At 42.1% G+C, this 23,458-nt stretch overlaps 1 protein-coding gene across 3 annotated transcripts in view; it reads left to right on the forward strand.

Annotated features, from left to right (window-relative positions):
- Positions 1-20,560, forward strand: part of dstyk (dual serine/threonine and tyrosine protein kinase) — a 129,869-nt gene extending 109,309 nt beyond the window's left edge. For 2 of the 3 annotated variants that reach the window (XM_043716403.1, XM_043716405.1), the window contains exon 13: positions 1,956-8,469. In XM_043716403.1, coding sequence (XP_043572338.1) covers positions 1,956-2,131 — 176 coding nt within the window. In that variant the 3' untranslated portion in view covers positions 2,132-8,469. Of the gene's footprint in view, positions 1-1,955; positions 8,470-19,915 lie in introns of those variants that run through there. The other variant, XM_043716404.1, reaches the window with a different exon arrangement.
- The last annotated feature ends 2,898 nt before the right edge of the window (positions 20,561-23,458 follow it).

The following is a 23,458-nucleotide window of genomic DNA, read 5'->3' on the forward strand; positions in this document are numbered from 1 at the left end:
GGTGTAGGTTTGCTTGCTGAGCTGTAGGTTTGATATCCAGACGTTTCATTACCTGGCTAGGTAACATCATTAATGGTGACCTCCAAGTGAAGCGAAGCTGTTGTCTCCTGCTTTCTATTTATATGTTTGTCCTGGATGGGGTTCCTGGGGTTTGTGGTGATGTCATTTCCTGTTCGTTTACTGGAGGGGTTGATAGATGGCATCTAGATCTGTGTGTTTGTTTATGGCGTTGTGGTTGGAGTGCCAGGCCTCTAGGAATTCTCTGGCATGTCTTTGCTTAGCCTGTCCCAGTACAGATGTGTTGTCCCAGTCGAAATGGTGGTTTGTTTTCATCTGTGTGTAGGGCAACGAGGGAGAGAGGGTCGTGTCTATTTGTGGCAAACTGGTGTTCGTGTATCCTGGTGGCTAACTTTCTTCCTGTTTGTCCTACGTAGTGTTTGTGGCAGTCCTTGCATGGAATTTTGTAGATGATGTTGGTTTTATCCGTGGGTGGTACAACCCATGGACAAAACCAATGTTATCTATAAAATTCCTTGCAAGGACTGCCACAAACACTACGTAGGACAAACAGGAAGAAAGTTAGCCACCAGGATACACGAACACCAGCTAGCCACAAAAAGACACGACCCTCTCTCCCTCGTTGCCCTACACACAGATGAAAACAAACCACCATTCCGACTGGGACAACACATCTGTACTGGGACAGGCTAAGCAAAGACATGCCAGAGAATTCCTAGAGGCCTGGCACTCCATCTACAACGCCATAAACAAACACACAGATCTAGATGCCATCTATCAACCCCTCCAGTAAACGAACAGAAAATGACATCACCACAAATCCCAGGAACCCCATCCAGGAGAAAGATATAAATAGAAAGCAGGAGACAACAGCTTCGCTTCACTTGGAGGTCGCCACTGATGTTAACAAGCCAGGTAATGAAACGTCTGGATATTAAACCTACAGCTCAGTGAGCAAACCTGCACCCTAAACCTCAACCTGAGCTTCACAAACCTTGCAAAAATGCCTAGTGTACTTCTACAGCATAAAGTTTGCGAAGGAGTTTAATTTTCTCTGCTTTGAATAATCTGAGATTGCCCTCCACAAGTGTAATTCAGCACAGTGAGTGGAGTCACCATGTTTTTGCTCTGGTTTGCAGCTGTCTTTTTAAATACTGGAGTGCATAGATAGCAATTGCAATAACTGAAGATCTTGGCCTTTCACATGGTCATATTACAGACTAACAGAAGTACTTGGGTAAACTTTATTGCAATCCCAATACGATTACAGAATTTTTTTTGAGAGAAGCACTCGCTTTAACCTCTATATTCTGCACATGCTAACAGTAATCTATGCTTCATGAGAAGACAAAGCATATCTACACTGAGCCATTAGAGTGTACTGAAACCCTGTCAATCCTTCGCAAGAACACTATAAACAGTGATGAAAACATCTCCCACATCCTTATGGATGAATGACCTTTTAATTGCATCTACTTAAGAAAGCATCAGTGTTCAGAACCAATGCCACAAGCCAAGACATTGGGCATAGATGTTGTGAAGCCACATTCCTATATGTATCATTTTATGCCCTAGTACTATCGGTCTGCATTCTTTTATTAATTTTGATTTATTCCTTCCTCCCTCTTCTGCTCTGGTTATATCTTTTCAGCTGCGACATTTTTGCTGGCAGGGCACCCAGTCAAAATGAGTTGCAGCTTGTTTTATTCACTTGCTTATGGTTTGTGAGCATCACTGAGCCTGCATTTATTGCCCTCAAAGGTGGTGACGAGCAGTTGTCTTGATCCACTGTGATTCATTTGGTATAGGTGCACCCACAATTGGGAAACGTTCGAGCAATTGCAGGACTAATTGGCTACCATTTACCAAGTGTTAGTGCAGGTGAGTTAAGCTGAATGGGCCCCTTCATGTAGTGTAACTTGAATCTTTGGTTCTAGGTGCACGGCCAGAACGGCTCCCTACGTTTGACGAGGAATGTTGGCAGCTGATGGAGGCATGTTGGAATGGTGACCCGTCCCAGAGGCCCTTGCTAGGAATTGTTCAGCCCATCCTGCAAAGCATCATGGACAGACTCTGCAAAAGTCACTCCGGGACACTCTGCAAAGATGGCTAAATGTGATGAGATTGGGGGAAAACCGCGTGGATTTACAGGAACTCCCCACAGTGGGGAGAAGAAAGCAAAAGACGAACTCAGTTTATTGAGGCAGGGTTGTTTGCATTGAGCGCAGTATAAGTATTAACACTAGTTCAGCATTACTGTTTACCTTCTGCTATGCAGCAAGAGAGCAAAACTTGAGATTTTTTATCCAATGTCTTGGACTTGTACGGGGTTGCAATAGGACAGCTTGTTGGGAATAATGCAAGGAACTCATTAGCTTTTTTTTTGCCAGACAGTATTTTTGAGCAAACCTTGCTTATGGTTCCCCCAAGTTAGCACAGAATACCATTTAAAAGGTGTATATACATAGGAATGTAACTGTTTTCTTATTACCTCTCTTCTCTTGTTCTCTGCATTCCATTCTGATCCATGGAAGACTGCATGGATTGCAGCTAGTGGATAAATGTTCTTTTGCCAGGGAAGAAGGTGTAAAGGAACAGTAACATTTTGGTCAAAAATTAGCACCATGCACCATTCATTTTCTGTCAACAGCTTCCAATACTAAGCATGGTAGTATATGTTTATGCACTACTAGCACTTGTCCTCCTTTCTCTGTCCACAAATAGTGCCACTTTGCACTATTTTTATGTTTATACTTTTATCTTTGGAGCTCACAGCTGTTGGGAAATTATGCAGCGTTTCACAGTTTCCTTGAGTTTACTGCTGTGTGAATGGATTGGAGCTGGAAAATGGACATGGTTACTTCTCTGCACCAGCCTGTCCCTCTCCCAGAATCTCTCTTGAAGGTATTGGTCAGTAGTTTCTAGACATTGCTTGTGCTCAGTGTTGTTTTACACAAGAATTGTTGCTACCTCTCTTTATTTTAATTGCCCTAAAACCGCTCACTGGGATCTTTTGCATTATAATCTTTAACAAAATATCAAAGAACAATATCACTACTGCACATAATCATTTAGTTGATTAAAACCTTGGAACTGGGGCTGCAAGGAAAGCATTGATGCCTGAAAGGTGAAAGCAATTCAAATTTTTACTTTTAATCCTTCTAGCAACGTGTCAATGATTATATTCAGCTACCACCCACATATTTGTCATCCAATGGGCCTTTCAACTTCTAATCCTAAAGTAGATGTCATACCTGACCGAGAAGGAGGGAGGTTATGACAATCTTGATCTTTCTCTCTAGCCATGAAATTAAAGCATTTGAATGCCTCTGGATTGAAGACCCTTCCCAACATTTAACACTATTGTACCTTCCATTACTCATGGCTCCATTTTTAAATTATTTATCAGATTTTGGCTATTCTGAAATGGTTGCCAGGTTATAAGAGCACATTGGTTATAAGCGAATTTTGTATTGTTGCTAAGTGATAAGTGAGTTATGGTAAGGGATCTTACAAAAGAGATGGTGAATAAGCAGCCTTGTTTGACACTCCATTCTATTTTCATGAAAAATTGGTATTTGGATTCAAGATTCTCCATCTTCTGGCTTTTATTTCTGGCCAAACCTATTTTCACCCTGTTTGGTGATTATTTTGTGTTCTCATCTACTGTTTTTTTATGCATGTGTATTTGTTATTTTTCAACTTGTGTAGAACTTTGTTTACTTCAGTGTATTTAGCCCCCCCTCAACATAAAGGGGCTGTGTTGAGATTTGCCCAGTGGAAATCTATTATCTTTATGAAGTTTGGTTCTTCAATGTTTCCTTTTTTGTATTAATGAAAGATGGCAGAATGCCTTTATCTGTGTATTATGAAAAAATGATACATTGTGTGGGTCTTAACATTAGTTATGTTAAATCTGAGTTTGTGCCAAAAGAGCCAATGAATAAGGTCTAAGTGACAGGAAATTACCACCAATGGATCAAGTACATCCTTAAAACACAATCTGTAAATTTGCACTTTGACACCAGCACATCTAGCCAAGTTTTTTTCTGAACTGAGCTTGCTAGATCCGACACTCCATTCTTCTACAGTCTACTTGAAAGTGATGTAACACTAACGTTATTACAAAAAAAAATCATTCTAGTTGCATTAGAACAGACTCTTGGAACAACTTATTTGGTATTTTGAATATTTTAGTTTTATGCTTTTGGTGCAGAATACAGTTATTGAATTGTTGGTCTTTCGTTCGCTGTCTGAGACAGTGTTTAGTTCTGTTTGAGGGAATGGTTCTTGAGTGTCAGCTATTGGTTTAAATGAAAGAATGAAGGCCCCAATCTGCAAGTCAGCTTGTCTAAAGAGCGACACATTTAGTACAGAAACAATTTGGCAAGATGTTTTAATATAGGAGATGACTGGCCTTAACATCTTGAGACCTGTAATGTCCAAACCTGTAACATGAAATAGTGATAATATGGAATATAGTTAAGGTTTCTCAAGTGAGAATTATGAGGTAGGTGGAATTTTTCAGATGTAAGTGTACCATAAGGACAGCTTCACCTGGGATATGTGAGAAAGGTACCTCTCATTACCAATGAGCCTTTTGTTCTTTCCCTAGATTGTTTTAACCAGTATTGCTTTTGGAACAAAAGCATCATATATTATCATTTAAAAATCTTCTGAACAGTGCAGTAGAAAAATAATTTATTAAATTGGGAGGAGATCAAAAGGCAAATAGCACCATTGATGTGTAGTTGACCCAATAATTCTAACTTTGAAACTTTTAATGCCTAATTTGCGTTACTGTGAGAATGTAGGTGGAGTGATGGATCCTAACATGGTATCATCTATTTGCTGATCTGTGCCGAGATCAATTACCAATCAGTTGTTGTTTTCAGCCAACTTTTTTCCTGTTTCCAAATTTTACAGCACAAGTGACAGAAGCATCAATCTGCAATATGTCTTTGGAGAAATCACAGCATTCTGAAAGACTTCACTTGGACGAATGCTCCTTACCCCATTTAGTTCTAATGAATGTAGTAAACAAATTGGACAGAAGGGATGGGAATGCATATAATTTTGAATTTGTTTTTAAAAAGTGAAGAGGAAGGAGCTGCTATACTGTGAGCACTTGCAAGTAGCCAAGTATTTAACTTCACCTTGCAGAAAACGTTTAATCCATCAAAACAGAGACCCAACTGGGAGAGTCTGTCTGTTCACACAACCTAAAGTTGGTTTCATTTGTGTTGTCTTAATCTTACCTAAATTTGGGTTGTGATTCTCTGAACTTTCTTCCCTGAGGCCCTGTACCACCACAACCAACCACCCCTACCCCAGAGACTACTAACAGCAACAGTGGTATTTGATCTATTCTGTCTGAATAAGATTTGTTTGGTTTTCAAACCAGCCCCATCTTAAAAGTAAATGGTTATAACCTGAAAGCAGTGAACCTTTAGCCAGTTAACTTGCACATCGTCTTTTTATGTGCAACTTGTTTGTCAAGTTTTCAGATCCACCTGCTGTGAGGGATTCTCAATAGTGCATGTATTTGAGTAAACAAATCTATTCTCTGCACCAGCCTCCCCCACACAGACACCCGTTCCAGGGAAAAACAGGAGTCTGCTGTGTAAATTTTTTTCATCTAAAAGGTAATCCTGGCCCTTGATATGGCTGGATTTGTGTTAAGTTTCTTGGCAGGGAGTTGGTTGGTTTAAACACTGAGCTTCTGAGTGAAGGGATTGAAATGTAAGTCTTGGATGGTTGAACTGGAGAGTCCAAAGAAGTGCCACATACAATTTGTAACTGATTCCTGTCTGAACGCCTGGGGGGAGAAATGGTCGGGTAACAGTTTGTCAAGTCACTGCAATGATGAAGGTTAAATGCAGGTAGCTATCTAGGTGTAGGAGGCAAGCTGATTATCCCACCAGTAACAAGTAGCTGCCTGTTTTTATATATTTAAAAAAAAAGCACAACAAGGTTTCTTAGCAAATCAAATTAGGTAGTTCCCTTTTATTTCCCTTTTATTTCTTTTATTGGTAGTCCAACATGCAGGATTCAAAGGTAAACTATTGAAGATATAAATAGATTGTAATAACACTAATTCAGATCACTGAATCTTGATTATTCTAACACAGTGGTCCCAGTACACCAATTTTAAATTGAAACTTAAGTAAATCTCTCCTCAGTCACACAGTGACCTGTAAGATGTTCTTAACACCTCTCATCCCATTTAGAAAAGCTGTCTGAGAACGGGTCAGTATTTCTAGGAAGAAGCCAAGAGCTTTGTATAAAATGGGTTGCAAAAATATGGTGACAGGCATGTCTCCCTTTTATCGCACTTCAGCTGCAGACAGAGACTTCAGCTGCAGATAGAGGCTTGTATATTTAATTTTTCAAAGTAAGCACTTGGACTGACAGCTGCACTGGGAATACCCAGCCCCCCTCTTTCCACCCACCCCCCCCCCCCCCAACCAGCATGGTTACTTGGTTCCTGCATCGAGCTGAAACCTGTTGTAGAGCGTTGAATCGCAGAGGAGGTGAGGTGAGCTCAGCTCCGTCCAGTTTTACCTTTTGAAACACTATGGGAAAACCAGTAGGCCTCTGGCTGCTGCAGTTTTAAAAAGGTATGTCCTCCTGCACACGTTTGACTCCTTTTGCAGGGTAACACCAATTACACCTTGTTTTGTAAATTCCCACCTATCGAAAGGAGTCTGACTTTCTTTCCTTGCGTTCAAATTGCAGGCTAGATGGGGTGAGGGGCGGAAAACTGCCCACGTAAAGCAACTCTAAGTGAGATGTTCCTATCTATTTGCAGTGTTACCTAAACCATTTTTGGTTTTATTTCCTTTTTAAGGCACTTCCACTCCATATTAAAACAGTGTTTAAAAACTTCTAAGATGTATACTCTATATTTAACATTGCACACAACCTTGCACCTTCTCTTTTCTCTCACTTCACTTATCAGGTTTTCCAAATCCTTTCTCATTTCTTGATTTGGTGACATTTCACGATATCCGTATGCCATAGAAGTTGACCAATGAGTGTGTTTCTGAGATAAAACCAGCCACTCGATTTCTCATTCATCGCCCAGGCTGAATAAACACTTGTGCACATGGTTTCAATTCATGTGACACATCCAGATCCAAACAACTGTAAATTAAATATGGTTTCTTAAGATTTTTGCCCCTTGACATGTTAAACTGTGTTTGTATAATGTACATGAGAAATATCGATAAAGGTTCATTAATCTTTTAATCAAAACTGTATTGTATAATTGACTAAATCACTGCACTTTACTTCTAATTTTGTAATAGCAATTAATCTAGAAAGCTTATTCCTTGTCCCTTGTAATTTTTTACATTTATGGCCTGTATTTTAGTCCAATTCCATATTAATTTACGTTTGTTTTTGGGAGAGAAATTGTCTTTTGGATTATTGTTAATTGTTTTGAGGGCCTTTTGGTGTTTTGGTTGTTGGGTTAATTGTCAAATGTTCTCAACTTTAGTTCAGTTGTAAACAATATGTGTCAATGACAGAATCATGAGAGGGAGGCCAATATATTGAGGTTGCAATAGCCAAATAATACTTAAAGGAGGTCCCTGTAGCGGTAGCTGTTACTCAGGCCACTCTCAGTGCAGCAGATTCTGATAACAATAACAGGAAGGGCTTTTGTTAGGCCTCAAGCTAGGTGAACAGGACAATGTTCTGCTAATACCTGCACGGTGCTGTTCTTACAGGAAAGGGCAGTAATGTTTTCAGCAGACTAGTATTGTTTTTTTAAATCTTAATTCTCCCCTTCTATCCAGTATTGCCTTAGACGTCAGTCAGGATGCCCTAAATTCCCAGGTGGTGGTCTGCTAATTGTTTTCCAATCACCCAATATAGCACTTGCTGAACCTTGCTGCCTTAGTTAAACCCTGGAGAAAGAATACTACTACCAAGAAGGGTGTTTTGTGTCTACTTGGATTTGAATTCCCTCCACCAGCCCTTCTCAACGAGGGGACTGGAGGATGAAACAACAACTCCGTATGTCATAATAAGGGTGAATCCTTTGGGGAAGATCTTATTGGTCAACTGCACAATTCATTAGCACAATCCTGCATAGAACAATTATGTTTACTTTTTTGTTGGTACATTCTGATACAGGTTTGTTTTGTTTTAATGTAAATGGTGACAAGACTTGGCATCATAATGGAGATTTTTAAAATACTAAATCTGCTTGGACTCTTCTGTGTTGAAAAACAACTGGTTGGATGCATTCTTAATATTTTACCATTGTGTATTCCTTGTAATCTTTCTCCAGTTAAGCCATTGAGTAAAGTTAAGATAAAGTGTTTTTAAAAAAACATTACCTGGTTGTTAAAATGCCTGTGCTGTAAAATCCTGTTTTAAATCAAGAAAACTGAAAAAATATACAAAATACAAGGTGCTATAATAAAGATGAACATTAACCAACTCCTTAAACTTAATATCTCAAGTTGCTTTTCTGTTTACATTCGCTCTTCCACATTGAATGGCCTGGAAGAAGGTAGGTGAGAAGGTACGTCCCATTCACATGGGACAAATCAAGTCATTTGATTCTAACTTGGAATGTTACAGCACTAAAAGTTAGCACTGTCTTGACTCTGCAAGAAAACTCTTTACCCATAGCGCTGGACATTTTCCCTTTCATTGTTTATCCAATTTGCTTTTGAAAGTTTCTAGAGTATCTCCTTCCATCACCTTTCGTGCACATCTGAGGGAGGCAAATAACCTTACTTCCCAGCCCCTCCCCCTCCTTCCACTCCTCCCATCCACCTACCAGATTCACTCCTCCCATTGACCAACCAGGTAGTACCCTCTGCCTGTCTTCACCTATCCCCATATCACCACCCTGCCCCCGCCTCCCCCTTTATCTGCAGCTCCCCCACACCCAACCCCAGCCCTGACGAAGGGTTACACCTGAAACGTCAACTTCTCCACCTACTGATGTTGCCTGCCTTGCTGTGTTCTTCCAGCCTCCTGATTGTCCACCACCATTTCCGTCACTAGATTGCAGAGCCCCTCAGCAGAAATTGATCTTCTCATTTGCGCTCTGATACTATTTCCTGTTATTGTCAATATGTATGTGCGTGTCCCATTACCAATGATTTGTCCATCTGCACTTTCATAAAGCAACAATATGGTGACTTTACCTGGTATTCGAGTAACACTATGACCATCTTTAACAGCAGAGAATCTAACCATCAATGCCATTACCCATCACTGAATTCCCTACAGTCAATATCCTGGGGGTTATTATTGAGCAGAAACTGAATTGGACTTTTGGTGCTTCCTTTGGAACCAGGTAGACAAATGGTAACTCTGACAGGAACACTTTATTGACCATGCTCCCAATTCCACAGCTGCTGCTCGAGTTCTGCCCCTTTGAGTCACATGGCCAGCTCTTAAAGGAGCAACGCTCCAACTGTACATAATACCCCTCCCTTTGTTTTAAAGCTCCCATGGATAAGCATATATACAACAGTTATCAAGATTATACAGGCATTGTAACCAACATGTGCAGAGTCAGGAACACTTAGAAAAGCATGCTAACCATGGAGGAGTGACCACTTCCTCCTGTATAGATGATCTGGCTGTAGACTGCATCAACATGATTAGTCGCTTGAGAATGGCAGTTCCTAGAAGACCATCCTGTCATCTCAGGAGCCTTTCCTAGTGTGGCCTTCTAGAAACTCCTGTTGTTCTGCAGATGTGTCCCACTCTGGCTGTTGCTCTGTGACACTGCTGCTATCTCTCCTCTCTGGGTGTGGTCAGCCCTGCCTTGGATGACAAATGGCTCAGTCAACACCCTTACTATTCTGAAGGATAGTCCCCTCCCCCTGTTGGTGAGATATGGTGACCAGCCTGTCAGCAGGTCTCCTCCAGACGAGTTAATCCCCTGAATGTACTGTATAAGACAATGGCTCTGTTGGAGCCGTCACCAGTGCTAGGATCCATTTTTCCCCAGACATGTATGCTCCTCTTAGAGCATATTCTGATCTTCTGGCCGTCTGTCCTTTTTGATTTCCCTGTACCATCTCCTCTGGTCTCTTCCAGCTTGCAGTAAGTCAGATCTGGATTTGGTTCTCGGCTAGCAGCTGAACATTAGGAGTGGTGGTGAACGCTGGGTTGTCTCGTGGTGTACCAGTGCATGCTGGGAACTTGTTGCCTCTCTGTCCTTGTGAGATCTTGAAAGCCTGCTTCAAGGTTTGAACAGATCTCTAAGCCTGGCTAATTGTCAACCAGGTGATCTCCATTGTATAACTCCATATGTTGGAGTGGGCATCCATGACTGCAAGCAGCATCTGTCCCTCTACTGGTCTGGCTCAATGGTCGCGAATCTGCTGCCACTATGATTGATGCCATTCCCATGAGTGAAGGGGCGATAATGGCAATACCTCCCTTACTAATGTGCAGGATTCAGTTGATCCCACTTTCTCCTCAGTTGGAAAGTCCACATTCAGCTATGAAAATAGTTCCTGGCTATTTCCTTTATTCACACAATGCTGGGGTGCCCATGATGCACTTGTTTCAATACCTTTCCTCTGAATGCTAGAGGGATAACTGCATGCATTCCCCACATTTACCACCACCTCTGATACAGGCAACTACCTCCTGGACAGGTAAGGATGTAAATTTGGGCAGTGCCAGTGGGAGGTGGGGGTGTGTGCAGTAGGATGGTGGGTACAGTGTTGGGAGTGGATCAGGGTCTCTGAGGGAATGGTCTATCTCTCATCAGGATGGTCTCATGGCTCGCTGCTGCTTCTTGGAGGAGGGTGGTGGGAGAGAATAGCCTGAATTGTCCCCATCTGTCACCACCATCCTCCACCTGGCTGAGTTCATCCTCACTCTTAACTTCTCTTCCTTCGACTCCTCTCTTTCTTTAGGTCAGAGGGTGGCCATGAGCCCCAGTTATACCTATCTCTTGGTGGGACATGTGGAACCCCCATCCACCACACACTCCAGCATATCGATGACATCATCTGTGCTGCTTCCCTCTCTTGTCTGGAATTGGAAAAGTGTATCAATTTAATTTCCAATTTCCACCCCACTCTCCCCCTTCAAGTACATCTCTGACTCGTCCCTTCCCTTCCTCCAACATCTGTTTCCATTTCTGGGGTAGGCTGGCCACCGATATCCATGACAAACCCACTGTTACCTTGACTAAACATCCTCAGACCCTACTTCTTGCACTCTATTCCATTTTCCCAATCTTCTGGCTCCTTTTGCATCTGTTCTGATTATACCAATTTCAACAAGGGGCGGGGGGGGGGCTTTCGCAATATCCATCATCTTCCTCAACTGAGGATTCCATAGCACCATGGTTGATATACATCAAAATGCCACTTGACTATGAAATGGATGAGGAATAGTTTGTTTTTAAAATACTGCTTGATTTGTAAACTTATGGAAAAGGAATAAAATGGTTTGTGTAATTTAGTTTGTAACTACACATTCAATTTAGCCAGATTATATGCTGTTCAGTGCTCGGTTTATCTGAATTTTTAAAAAATTTATTCATGGGCTGAGGGCATCACTGACTAGACTAGCATTTACACTGAATTCAATTTCTGCCATCTGCTGTGACAGTATTGAAACCCAGTTCCCAGGTGATTAGCTGGGTCTCTGGATTGATGCTGCATAGCTTGATGTGTTCTCCCAGTCTCCTGCTTGACTACTTTAGGTTAACAGTTTAGTGATAACACCATGAGGCCATCCCCTCCTCTTAAGTAAATACGTAATTAGCATTTTAAACACTTAACTACAACATTAAAATTGATCCAAACAGGCAAAGAATTTACAATCCAGCATAGAAAGCTTTAAGAAAAACACTCAATTTCATGAATAAGCAAGTAGAATTACATGTGAACCATCTGACAAGTGTTTACTGGTGGGATCAGTCAAGAAACTGAAACTATCATTGTCACAGGAACCTGTCTTGTTCATTCATGTCATTTAGGAAAGTGTATCTATTGTCCTTACCTGGTTTGGCCAATAGCAATGTGCTTGACTGGTCTTACCACTGAAGCCCATGTATCATTAAAAAGTGTTTTTTGAAATTATCCTGTCGTGAGCCTCTGCATGTTATACACTTACTACATGTCTTGCATCTTCAAGCTGTCAATCTCTAATTTTGCTGTCTTTGGATGTTCACTCTGATAACTGGGCTGTTGTCATAGTCAAGATTAGTAAACTGGGGATTGTGCTGGTAATATACTTTCTTTAAAATTAATCCAATTGGTCTTGGTGTTCCTGTTTCTCTCAACTTTACCACACGATGGTGCTGTGAGGCTGCACAATGAAAATAGATATTTTGAATCACACCCTCTCTGATGTGGATGTACCCCTGGAGGTGGGATTTGAACCTGGGCTCAGAAGTAGGGGTTTACCACTTTACCATCAGAACAGAATGTTTGTGTTATTTCTGCAAGTGTGCTGGTTCAGTGTGAAGGTACTCTAGAAAGAAACTTCACATTCAGGTTTTCCTATGCTGAAATGCTTTTAAAGTGCAGTCACTATTGTAATGTAGGTTGCACACAAGATAATGGCATTGTTTGGTCGGCACAACATCTGGGGGCCAAAGGGACTGTGCTGCACTGTAATGTTCGATGCTCTAAGATTGAGAAATAAATACTAACTAGGACTAAAGCCAAAACTCCCCTACTCCAAGGTGAGAAATGGCACTTGTCATGGTTTCAGCTGCTGGTATTACTGGATAATCCAGTTTGTTACAGTGCTGGTTAGTCATGGGAGGTACTCCCGTGGAGCTGCAATTATGGTCTTTAAGGAAAGAACGTGAGCTTATTACACAAAAAGAAAACAAAAGCTAAACCTATTAACTTGAGGACTGAGCACATGGCTCTGGCAAGAGGAAATGAAGATTCAAGAAGCATTTTGAGGTTTGAGTTCATCCACTGATTGAATATGTGACTAAGACCAAGAAGACCTGAGGTGAATGAAAGAATAAACCTCTGCAATTATATAGCTATTTCTCAAAGTCTCATGTTATCCCTGGTTTACAGCCAAGCAAGTCCTTTTTTTGAAGAATAGTCATTGTTAGTATTGTGGTGGCTGAGGAATAAAATAACAAGAGAAATATCCAGGATCTGGGCAAGAGACAAAAACAAAATGCAGATGCTGGAATCCGAAAGAGACAAACCGGAAGCTGGAAGAACACAACAAGCCAGCCAGCATCAGGAGGTGGGAAAATCAATGTTTTGAGTACAATCCTCTGTTATATCTGAGGATGTGTGCATGAACGGTCCTGCTGTGCTGTGGGATTTTCTTTTAACAGCCCACCTGAGAAGACAGACGGATCCTCCAACAGTGCAGCACTTTGCCAGTAGGGCACTGGATTATCAGCCTAGATTATATTTCTTGAGCAAAGCTTGAACCCACAGTCTCTGACTCGGTGTTAACAGAGTGCCACAGTGAGACACCAGCTTCCTGCCTGCAATGCTGCTATGTTGCTAGGGCAGCATTTATGGACAGTGCCACCAGCTGTGCATGCACAGAAACAGAATATGGCAGCGTGATGTCACTGCCATATAATTAAGCAATGGTTCCCAGTCTTAAAGATGGTGCTGCCCACATAGTCACAGGGAAGAGGAGAAATGCTCAAAACATTGACTCTCCTACTCCTCTGCTGCCTGACCGGCTGTGTTTTTCTAACACCACTCTCAGTCATGGAACAGTCATACACCAGAGCGTGCCCAGCATAGTGAGAGTAAGGTCACACTAATTAGGAGAATATTCTTGTCTGTGGTATTAGTCATTGGAGAAATACCTTTGCCAGTAACTGGGGAAAATAAAGGCATTCTTTGTTATTTCTGCGGAGAGCACTGGACTGAGTTATTGAACAAACTCAACATCATCACCTGGTTGTCCATGAATGCACAGGGCTCCTTTGGATCTGTCCCATCTGAGTACAGTCAGGTAAAGACACCATCACCTTATGCTATAGAGATGTCACTCGTTTACAGAGGCATGCTGGTGCAACCGAGATTCCCATCATCCACAATCCCACCTAGGCACGGATGGCTCACACCACCATCTTAAATGTGACAAAACAATTGCAGATAGAGTCACGGAATCATAGGTCCTAGAGATCTGAAACAAACAAAAGTCAAATTTCTGGAGAATCTTAGCAGGTCTGGCAGTATCTGTGGAGAGCGAAACAGTTAATGTTTCTTGTCCAGTGCCCCTTCCTCAGAACTGAACTCTGGAATGGTGCTTCATTGCTTTAAAGTGGTGTTCCATTAATCTGGGACTTCTACCCCTCACAAAAGCAACTCTTTTATGCAAAAAAAATGCAGTTTAATGTGAAGTTTTATTCTTAAAAGTACAGTCTTCTTCATGCCTCAGGACAAATGATTCATATCCTATGATTTTTTAAATATATATTAACCAAACAAACCCTATCGTTTAATTAAGGAAAGAACTGTAGCTGCTGGAGATCTTAAAAACAGAAATTGCTGGAGAAACTCAGATCTGGCAACATTAGTGAAGAGGAAACAAAGTTAACATATTGAGTCTGATGTGACACTACTTCAGCACTGAACCCTATCTGAACATTGATAAACATTCAATCTAGAAGCACAAAATCAATGTTTTTTTTAGTATTCACTCATGGGGCAGCGGCATCGCTGGCTGGGTCAATATTTATTGCCCATCCCTAGTTGTCCTTGAGAAGGTGGTGGTGTGCTGCCTTCTTAAATCCCTGTAGTCCATGTACTGTAGATAAACCCACAATGCTGTTAGGGAGGACAGTTAGGGTTTATAATGATAAACATTAGCCAGGTCTTTAATACTGCAAGTTTATGTGACTGTGTGGGTCACACGATATTAATCAGAGCTTTTCAGTTTGTTAACATGAGACACTGTTCAATTATGTTACAAGATTCAAAATTCAGCTCCAATCGATTTCACAACCCATAAATCAAAGTTTAGTCTTGACGAGATGAGGACAACCTAGAATGACAAAGGAGAGCCTGGGATTTTAAAATTATGATCCATATACCCAAGACACCACAAACAAAAACATGGTCAAAAGGAATTGCGTGAATCTTGATCAGATGGGCCGAGGGGCGGCAGATGGAGTTTAATTTAGATAATTGCAAGGTGCTGCATTTTGGGAAAGCAAATCAGAGTAGGACTTGTACATTGAATGGTAAGGTCCTAGGGCGTGTTGCTAAACAACGAGACCTCAGAGTGCAGATTCATAGCTCCTTGAAAGTAGAGTCGCAGGTAGATCGGATAGTGAATGAGGAGTTTGGTATGCTTTCTTTTATTCATCAGAATATTGAGGACAGGAGTTGGGAGGTCATGTTACAGCTGGACAGGACATTGGTTAGGCCACTGTCGGAATATTGTGTGCAATTCTGGTCTCCGTCATATCAGAAAGATGTTACGAAACTTGAAAGCGTTCAGAAAAGATTTACAAGAATGTTGCCAGGGTTGGAGGAATTAAGCTATAGGGAGAAACTGAACAGGCTGGGGCTGTCTTCCCTGGAGCATTGGCAGCTGAGGAGTGATCTTAGAGGCTTATAAAATCATGAGGGGCATGGATAGGATAAACAGACGAAGTCTTTTCCCTGGGGTGGGGGAGTCCAGAACTAGCAGTCATAGGTTTAGGGTGAGAGGGGAAAGATATAAAAGAGACCCAAGGGGCACCTTTTTCATGCAGAGGGTGGTGCGTGTGCAGAAAGAGCTGCCAGAGGAAGTGGTGGATGCTGGTACAAATACCCATCCAGATGTCTCTTAAATGCTGTATGTTTTTAGGAAGAGTTTGGAGGGATATGGGCAAGGTGCTGGCAAGTGCGACTAGTTTAGGTTGGGATATCTGGTTGGCATAGACAAGTTGGACCGAAGGGTCTGTTTCTGTGCTGTATAACTTTGACTCAATATGGAAAGCCACCGGAGGTACTTATAGTGTGATCATGCAGCTCGAAAGGTGCCCATTGTGCCTGGCCTAGACCAGGGCCGGGGTCGTCGTCCTCCCTGCAGCAGAGGATGCTCTGTGACATGTTTATGTTGGACTAACGCAGGATCTTATTGGAACAGGACATTGTGAACTGTGCGCAGACAAAGCCCTTACGCAGTTACCCTGTCAGCAGACTGTGGTCCCAGCTCTCCATCTCCAGTTGGTTGTAGTCTTCACTCTGATGCACTGCTTGCAGGAGGCAGCGTCTATTAACAGTAATACCCAGAGGACAACGCCAAGGACTGCTAAGGAATACTGCAACCTGTATCATAAACCAAACTGGATACACGGGCAGTGCTGGGCAGAAGTGATAGTTTGTCTTTGTCCATCACGTTATTTCCCATGCAGGGCTCTGACCCTGGATTGTGCTGATCAGATGCGGTGAGGGGTTGCTCTCTTGCATCACCGTTTTGTCCGATGTGGAGAATATATTTTCTGGGAATGCAGATGAAGAGAAGGAGACATGATTGTCACCCTCTCTGCGATGCCAGTCCTCAAACCAGGAAGGGGAGAGTCGCTGATACGTGGCGAATGCCTCAATACTGTCAATCAGCTTCTGCCTAGCTTTGCTGTCTGTCCAGTCAGACCCTGTGGTGTACGTGAGCGTGTGCTGGAATTTTTGCAAGTCAGCCATCAGTTTGTAAATCTGCTTTTTCCTGAAGATCTCGGGCACTTTGACCCCAGCGCTGATCCTCTCAAAGTAAACAACAGAGAACTTCTCAGTTAACCCCCTCGGGCTCTGGTCTGCGACACTGACCAAGGCAGGGGTGAATAAGTCACCAAATTCAAATTCCACAAAATAAGGCTTGTCCTCCTCAAGCAAGGACTTGGATTTCCATTTCAGCTCCGCTCCCTTCGACCAGACGATGGTGACTTTATCCGCTGTTGCCAGTTTCTCCGACAGCCAAACCATTGCGCCTGTCTTGGCGAGCTGTCTCCTCTCCCAGAGCTCCAGGATCACTTCACACTTGCAGTCCTGCTGAAGGTACCAGGCAAAGGCTTCAATCACTCCCTGGAAATACTTGTGATCCCAGGAGCAAAGCAGCAGCAACTTGACTGTCAAAGAAAATCATGCCAATTTTATGTTCAACAAAAATAAACCGGCCAGAACTGTGATTGCTGCAAATCGGAATCAAAATCAGAAATTGCTGGAGAAACACAGCAGGTCTGGCAGCATCTGTGGAGAGAGAAAGCAGAGGTAATGTTTCAGGTCCAGTCACCTTCCAGTTCTGAATAAGGGTCACTGGTTCTGAAACGTTAACTCTCTCTCTCTCTCTCTCTCTCTCTCTTGACACTGCCAGACCTGCTGAGTTTCTGATTTTGTTACTAGTTTATATTGTTACACAGGTTGTGGTAGTTACATTACAGGTCGTTCTGCCATAACGCGTGTTTCATCAGTGCAAATTGTCTATAACATGACTGACAAATTGTAGACGATGTTTGGACAATGCAAGCTTTCTACTGAATGGGTATAGCAATTTCCTATTGGTGATCTTCAACAGCGCAATTTTCTACAGCTGGAGGTTGCACAGGAACAGAACTGCCATGTTATAGCAGAATGACCTGTCCTGGTATTAGGCTAACGCAAGAGAGAATGGTAGGTCAAATCCCACCCTGGCAGTGTGAGAACTGGAATTTAATATTTAACATCGGAAATAAAAGTGCTGGAATCAGTAAATGTGACTGTGAATCTGTCGGCTTGTCATTTATTTAAAAAGCCCTAACTGGTTCAGTGCTGCCCCTTTTGGATAGGAAACTTAAAAGCAGTAGCCTACAGCTCAGAAATAAAAACAGAAAGCTCAACAAGTGTGGCAGTATGCTCTGGTGGACGTTCACAATAAATTATCGTTATTATCCTTTGGAAACATGGGTTCTGACATGGATAGAGATGTGTATAACTTTTTAGGTTTGATTCCCATCATTGAGTTTAGCGTTCCAGACTTAACTGCAGTCTAGCATTATAGACAGGGTTTCCTATTGAATATTTATCTGACAATGAAGATACTGTTGAAAAGCATGAAGCAGATGAGACTCCTGAGCAAAGAAATCTGAGGTGGTTATGGGAGCAAAGGGACCGGTTAGAACAGAAGTGCAGAAAGTGGGAGAGGGATGTTAGAGGGCTCATTAGACCATGCTGAAGGGGAACCCCTGGTTGAACGAGATGAAAGACCCATCAAAGACACTGGGGTGGAAGGTATATTGGACAGCGCAGATGTACCCACGCTGGACCCTTACTCCATCCCCTTGCTCCAAGAACTTGTCCTCTTCCCCCACTTCCAACAGCATCCATCATTTGTGTCATCCCAGTGTGAAGTCAGCACCAAACAACAGGTTTCTGAAAGCTCGCTAGGGTGAGATTGGTAGATTTCAATAAGGGTTTCCACTGAAGTGAAATTACGTTGGATCAATGGAGTGAGATTGCAGATTGGTCACAGTCAAACTGAATTACAGAACAAGCTCAGGGAGTTGAATAACCACCTCCACGTTCAAAGGAAAATGGAGACATTGAAGAAGTTACTCCAGAAGATCACTGCATGTTATTACCTGGGGCCATCAGCACTTTCAGCTGCTCGTTTTCATCCTGACGTTTCTGATAAAGCTGATATTTTTTCCTATCTGTTGATTGAAAAAAGAAGTCACTGTGACACCAGAAAAAGAGAGAGAGACGATTACAGGCTACAATGGTGAGATGCCAATAATTCATTGCCTATTGACAGAGTTTGAATCAGTGCAGCATTGCTTCCCTGTGGCTCACTAGCAAGAGAAAAGGGCAACAGGAAAGCTGTTTTGAGACTCAGATGATTGCACCCAGTAGATCTCATGGAGTTTAGCTCTCAGCCCCTTCCATAGAGTTCTAACTTCAAAGGCAAAGAACAGCAGATGTTGGAAATAAATACAGAAAATGCTGGAAATGCTCATCATGTAGGATCAGGCAGCATCTGTTGAGACAGACAGAGTGGACATTTGAAAGGTAACATTTAAGATCAATGACTTTATGTCAACAGGAGCTGGGTATTTACTGCATTTTCCATTTTCCCGTAAGTCTATCCAGGTTTCTTCCTTTATTGCTGGGACATGGCCATCACTGGTGAAAGCAGCATTTACTGCCCATCCCTAATTGCCCTTCAGAAGGTGGTGATGAGCCCTGTGTCTTATGGGGTGACACTCTGATGAGCATGGGATCCCTGTTGTTTTTCTACGGCAGCAAGTGTATGCAACCTAGCTCCCTTCAGATTCTATGCATACAGAAACTCCACACTCCCAAGTGGAAGGGATTCGAAACTGATCAAAGGCGATTCTCCCTCATTCAGCCTGAGCTGCAGCAGCACCTCTTAGCAGCTGAAAATGAGGGTCATCACTGCTCTGTAACAGAAAAGTTCCATTTTATTTTTTCTTTATTCCTTCACGGGATGAGGGCAGCACTGGGGTAGCATTTCTTGCCCATCGCTAATTGCCCAGAGAGCAGTTATGAATCAACCACATCGCTTTGGGTCTGGGATCACATGTCGGCCAGACCAGGTAAGGACAGCAGTTTTCTTGCCTAAAGGACATTGGTGAACCAGAATGAGTTTTTCCAACAATCAACAATGGATTCATGGTCACAATTAGATTCTTAATCTACAAATTGAGGATGTCTCAAAGCATCTTACAGAGAAACAGAGTCCTTTCTAGGAGTCCTGTAACATAGGAAACAAAGCTTCCAATTTTCACACCACCCTGTCTCACAATCAGCAATGATGACATTGTCTTGCTAATGTTGGTTGAGGTGACAAATATTGAGCAAAACAACGAGGAGAACTCCCTGTTCCTCTCCAATTAACGCTAATGTTTTGTAACTGAGTTCTGCAGAAGAATCATATCAGACTTGAAACATTAACTTTCTTTCTCTCTTCACAGATGCTGCCAGTTTCTCCAGCATGTTTGGTGTTTGCTTCAGACCTCCAACACCCCCAGTGTTTTCATTTTACCTGTTTGGGGAAAGCCCTGATGCCTTTCGATATCCCCTGAGTCGGAAAACAGGGTCTCTGGATATCAGCTGTAAAAGTATACTATTCCCTCAGAACTGCTCTTGAAAAACCAAACTGAAGTTTTCTGCACAACTGTAGGGAGATCCTGAACTTGAATCCCAAACTTTCTAATTCAGAAAACAATACTGGAGCTAGGAACAGAAGTAGACTATTTGGCCCATCGAACCTGCTCCACTATTCAATGTGATCACAGCTGATTTCAGGCTTCAATTCCACTTTTCCACTCATTCCTTGAGAGACTAAGAATCTGTCAATCCCACCCATCCGTATATTTGACCATGCAGCATCCACAGCTCAGGAGGTATGGAATTTCAGACTGAAGGAATTTCACCTCATCTCAGTCCTAAATTCACTTAAGATCCTTAGGCAGTCCCTTTCAGTTCTATAATCTCTATCATCTAGAAGGTCAAGGAAAATAGATTATCATCGTCTCCAAGATTGCCCCCAGGTCACTCACCATTCTGACTTGGAAATATATTGTCATTCCTTCACTGTTGCTGGGTCAAAATCTGGAAATCCCTCCCTAAGGTCATTCTGGGTCTACCTACAGCACATAGACTGCAGTGGTTCAAAAGACAGTTCACCAGCACCTTCTTAAGGGGGCAACAAGAGATGGGCAATGAATGCTGGTCCACCCAGCAATGCCCTTGTCCCATGAGTGAACTTTTTAAACTGGGTCTGGTCCTTATCCTGAGACTATGCCCATCTGTTTTAGATTTCTCGATCAGGGAGATAAGCTCTCAATGTTTACTCTGTCAAGATCTTGCAAAACCTTGTATGTTTCGTTGACAACACCTCTCATTCTTAATTCCAGAGTATATAGGCCCCAATTCACTCTCTCCCTCATTATAGAACAACCCCACACATGCCAGGAAGCAATTTAGTGACCATTTGTTGCACAAGCTCCAATGCAGAGATATTCTTCCTTACACTCCGAGACCAAAGACTGCACACCATGTTCCATGTGTGGTTTCACTACAGCCCTGTGAAAACTGTAGCAAGACTTGTTAATTCCTCTACTCCAATGCCTTTGCAATATCCACCAATATGCCACTTGCTTTTCTGCTTGCTGTATCTGCACGCAAACCTTTCCACATCATCCTACCACACCCAATGGACATGACAATCACAAGTTTCACACGCTACAAAAAAAAGGAGAGAACACCCACGGTGTATGTCAGTAACTGCACTGACCAGCTAGCTCACTAACTGGTACTTTCCACTTCACTGAATCTCCATGTACTCTGTATACGAAAAACAGCCAAACAAATATGAGTCAATAAGTGTTTAAGGAAGCATGATACCCCTGCTCACAGTTGAATGGAAATGAATAAATCCTATTGTTAACAATGCACTAAGATTACACACCCAACTCCTCTTATCTGGAAAATTCCAAGCAGCTGACATGCTGTGGAGTGACACAGAAATTTGTATTTATAGCACCTTTGACATAATCAAACGCCGTGGATGTTCAGAGGAACATCACCAATTAAAATGCGGCATGGAGCCACATAAAGAGACTTGTACGCGTGACCAAATGCTTCACCAAAGAGCGATGTTTTAAAGAGCATCTTAAAGGGAGGAAAAGAAGCAGAGCTTTAGGGAGCGGGTTCGGGAGCTTAGGGCCCAGGCAGCTGAAGGTATGGCTGCCCCTGCTGGGGCAACTATAATCAGAGATAGTGAAGAGACAGCATTGGTGGAGTGTTGGGAAGGTTGTGGCAGGAGTTTAAAGGAGGATTAGAGATAGAAAGGGCTGAAGCCATAGAGGGGTTGATGAGAATCTTAAAATTTAAGCATTTCTTAATCGGGAACCAATGAGGTCAATGAGGAGAAAGGTGAATAGAATTTGGTACAAATTAAGACATATGCAGTCTCCATTACTTTCACTGACTAACAAGCCTCAAAGACAAAAAATAGATCTCTTCATCTCCAGTGTAAAAGCAAGCTTACATAATCTTAAATTGGGCTCCTCTGTACTTGCCATATAAACATACAAGTGAGAAACATGAGTAGGATATTCAGCCTCTCATACCTGCTCTGCCATTCAATAGGTTCATGTCTGATCTGATGGTAACCTCTACTCCACATTCCCAACCCATAGCTCCTAACTTTTAATGAATTTATCTCTGCCTTAAAAGTATTAAAAGACTCTGTTTCTGCAGCTTTTGAGGGAGAGGGTTTCAAGGACTCTCAACCCATTGAGAAAACAAAATCTTCTCATCCGTGTCCTAAATGGATAACTCCTAGTTGTAAATTCTCTCATGACTGGAGCCTGTCGAAATCCCTCAGGATCTTCTAGGTTTCAATCAAGTCACCTCTTATTGATTTAACCTCCAGTGGATATGAGTCGAGACTTGGTCCATCCTTTCCTCATAAGAAACCTGTCCATTTTAAAGATTAATCAAAGAAACCATCTCTGAACTACTTCTAATGCATTTCCATTTTCCTTAAGTAAGGAGATCAATAATAGGCAAAGTGTTTGAGATGTCTCATCATTGCATTCCCTGTGTAACTGAAGCATAACGTCTCTTTTTCTGCATTCAGTTCCCCTTGCAGTAAGTGATAACATTTCATTAGGTTTCTAATTATTTTTTGTACTTGCATACTAATCCTTTGCTATTCATACATGAGTGCACAGAGATCACTCTGCATTTCAGAACTCTGTAATCTCTCACCATTTAAATAAAATGCTTCTTTATTACTTTTTGTTCCAATTTCTCACTTACCTAATTTTGTTCCATTTGCCAGATCTTTACTCGCTCATTAACCATACCCTGTCGTAGCCTGTTTAAGTGCTCTTCACAACTTACTTTCATAACTATCTTTGTATCATCAAGTTTAGAAATGAGACCTTCATCCAAATCATTTCTATCGGTTGTAAAAAGGTCAAACCCTAAGGTCTTGTGGTATACCACTGGCCACATGTCAACCAGAAAATGACCCCTTTATCAAGTTTTGAGAAGATTTGTAGCTCAGGTTCAGGTTTTGGATGTAGGTTTGCTAGCTGACCTGGAAGGTTCATTTTCAGACGTTTCATCACCATACTACTCTTACACACAACTGAATTATTTTTTCCTCTGTCACCAAATCACTGTGGTACCCTCAGGATCTTAGATGTTTCAATAAGATATAACTCAGCTGGAAAGCATTTTGGGGAGTTTGATGACTATGGTGCTATATAATACAAGACTTTCCTTTAACAATTTGTGCAATGCTGAGAGAGCACTGCAATGACACTTAACATTGAGCTTTGTATCAACTAACACAGATCCTTTGGATTCACCAAAGATCCTCAGACAGCACCTTCAAAACCCACAACCACTTTCATGTAGAAGGACAGGGACAGCAGATACGTGGAACACCACCCCCTGCAAGTTCCACTTCAAGCCACTCCCCATCCTGACTTGGAAAT

Source organism: Chiloscyllium plagiosum, chromosome 26 (genome assembly GCF_004010195.1).
Source record: "Chiloscyllium plagiosum isolate BGI_BamShark_2017 chromosome 26, ASM401019v2, whole genome shotgun sequence".
Taxonomy (NCBI): Eukaryota; Metazoa; Chordata; class Chondrichthyes; order Orectolobiformes; family Hemiscylliidae; genus Chiloscyllium; species Chiloscyllium plagiosum.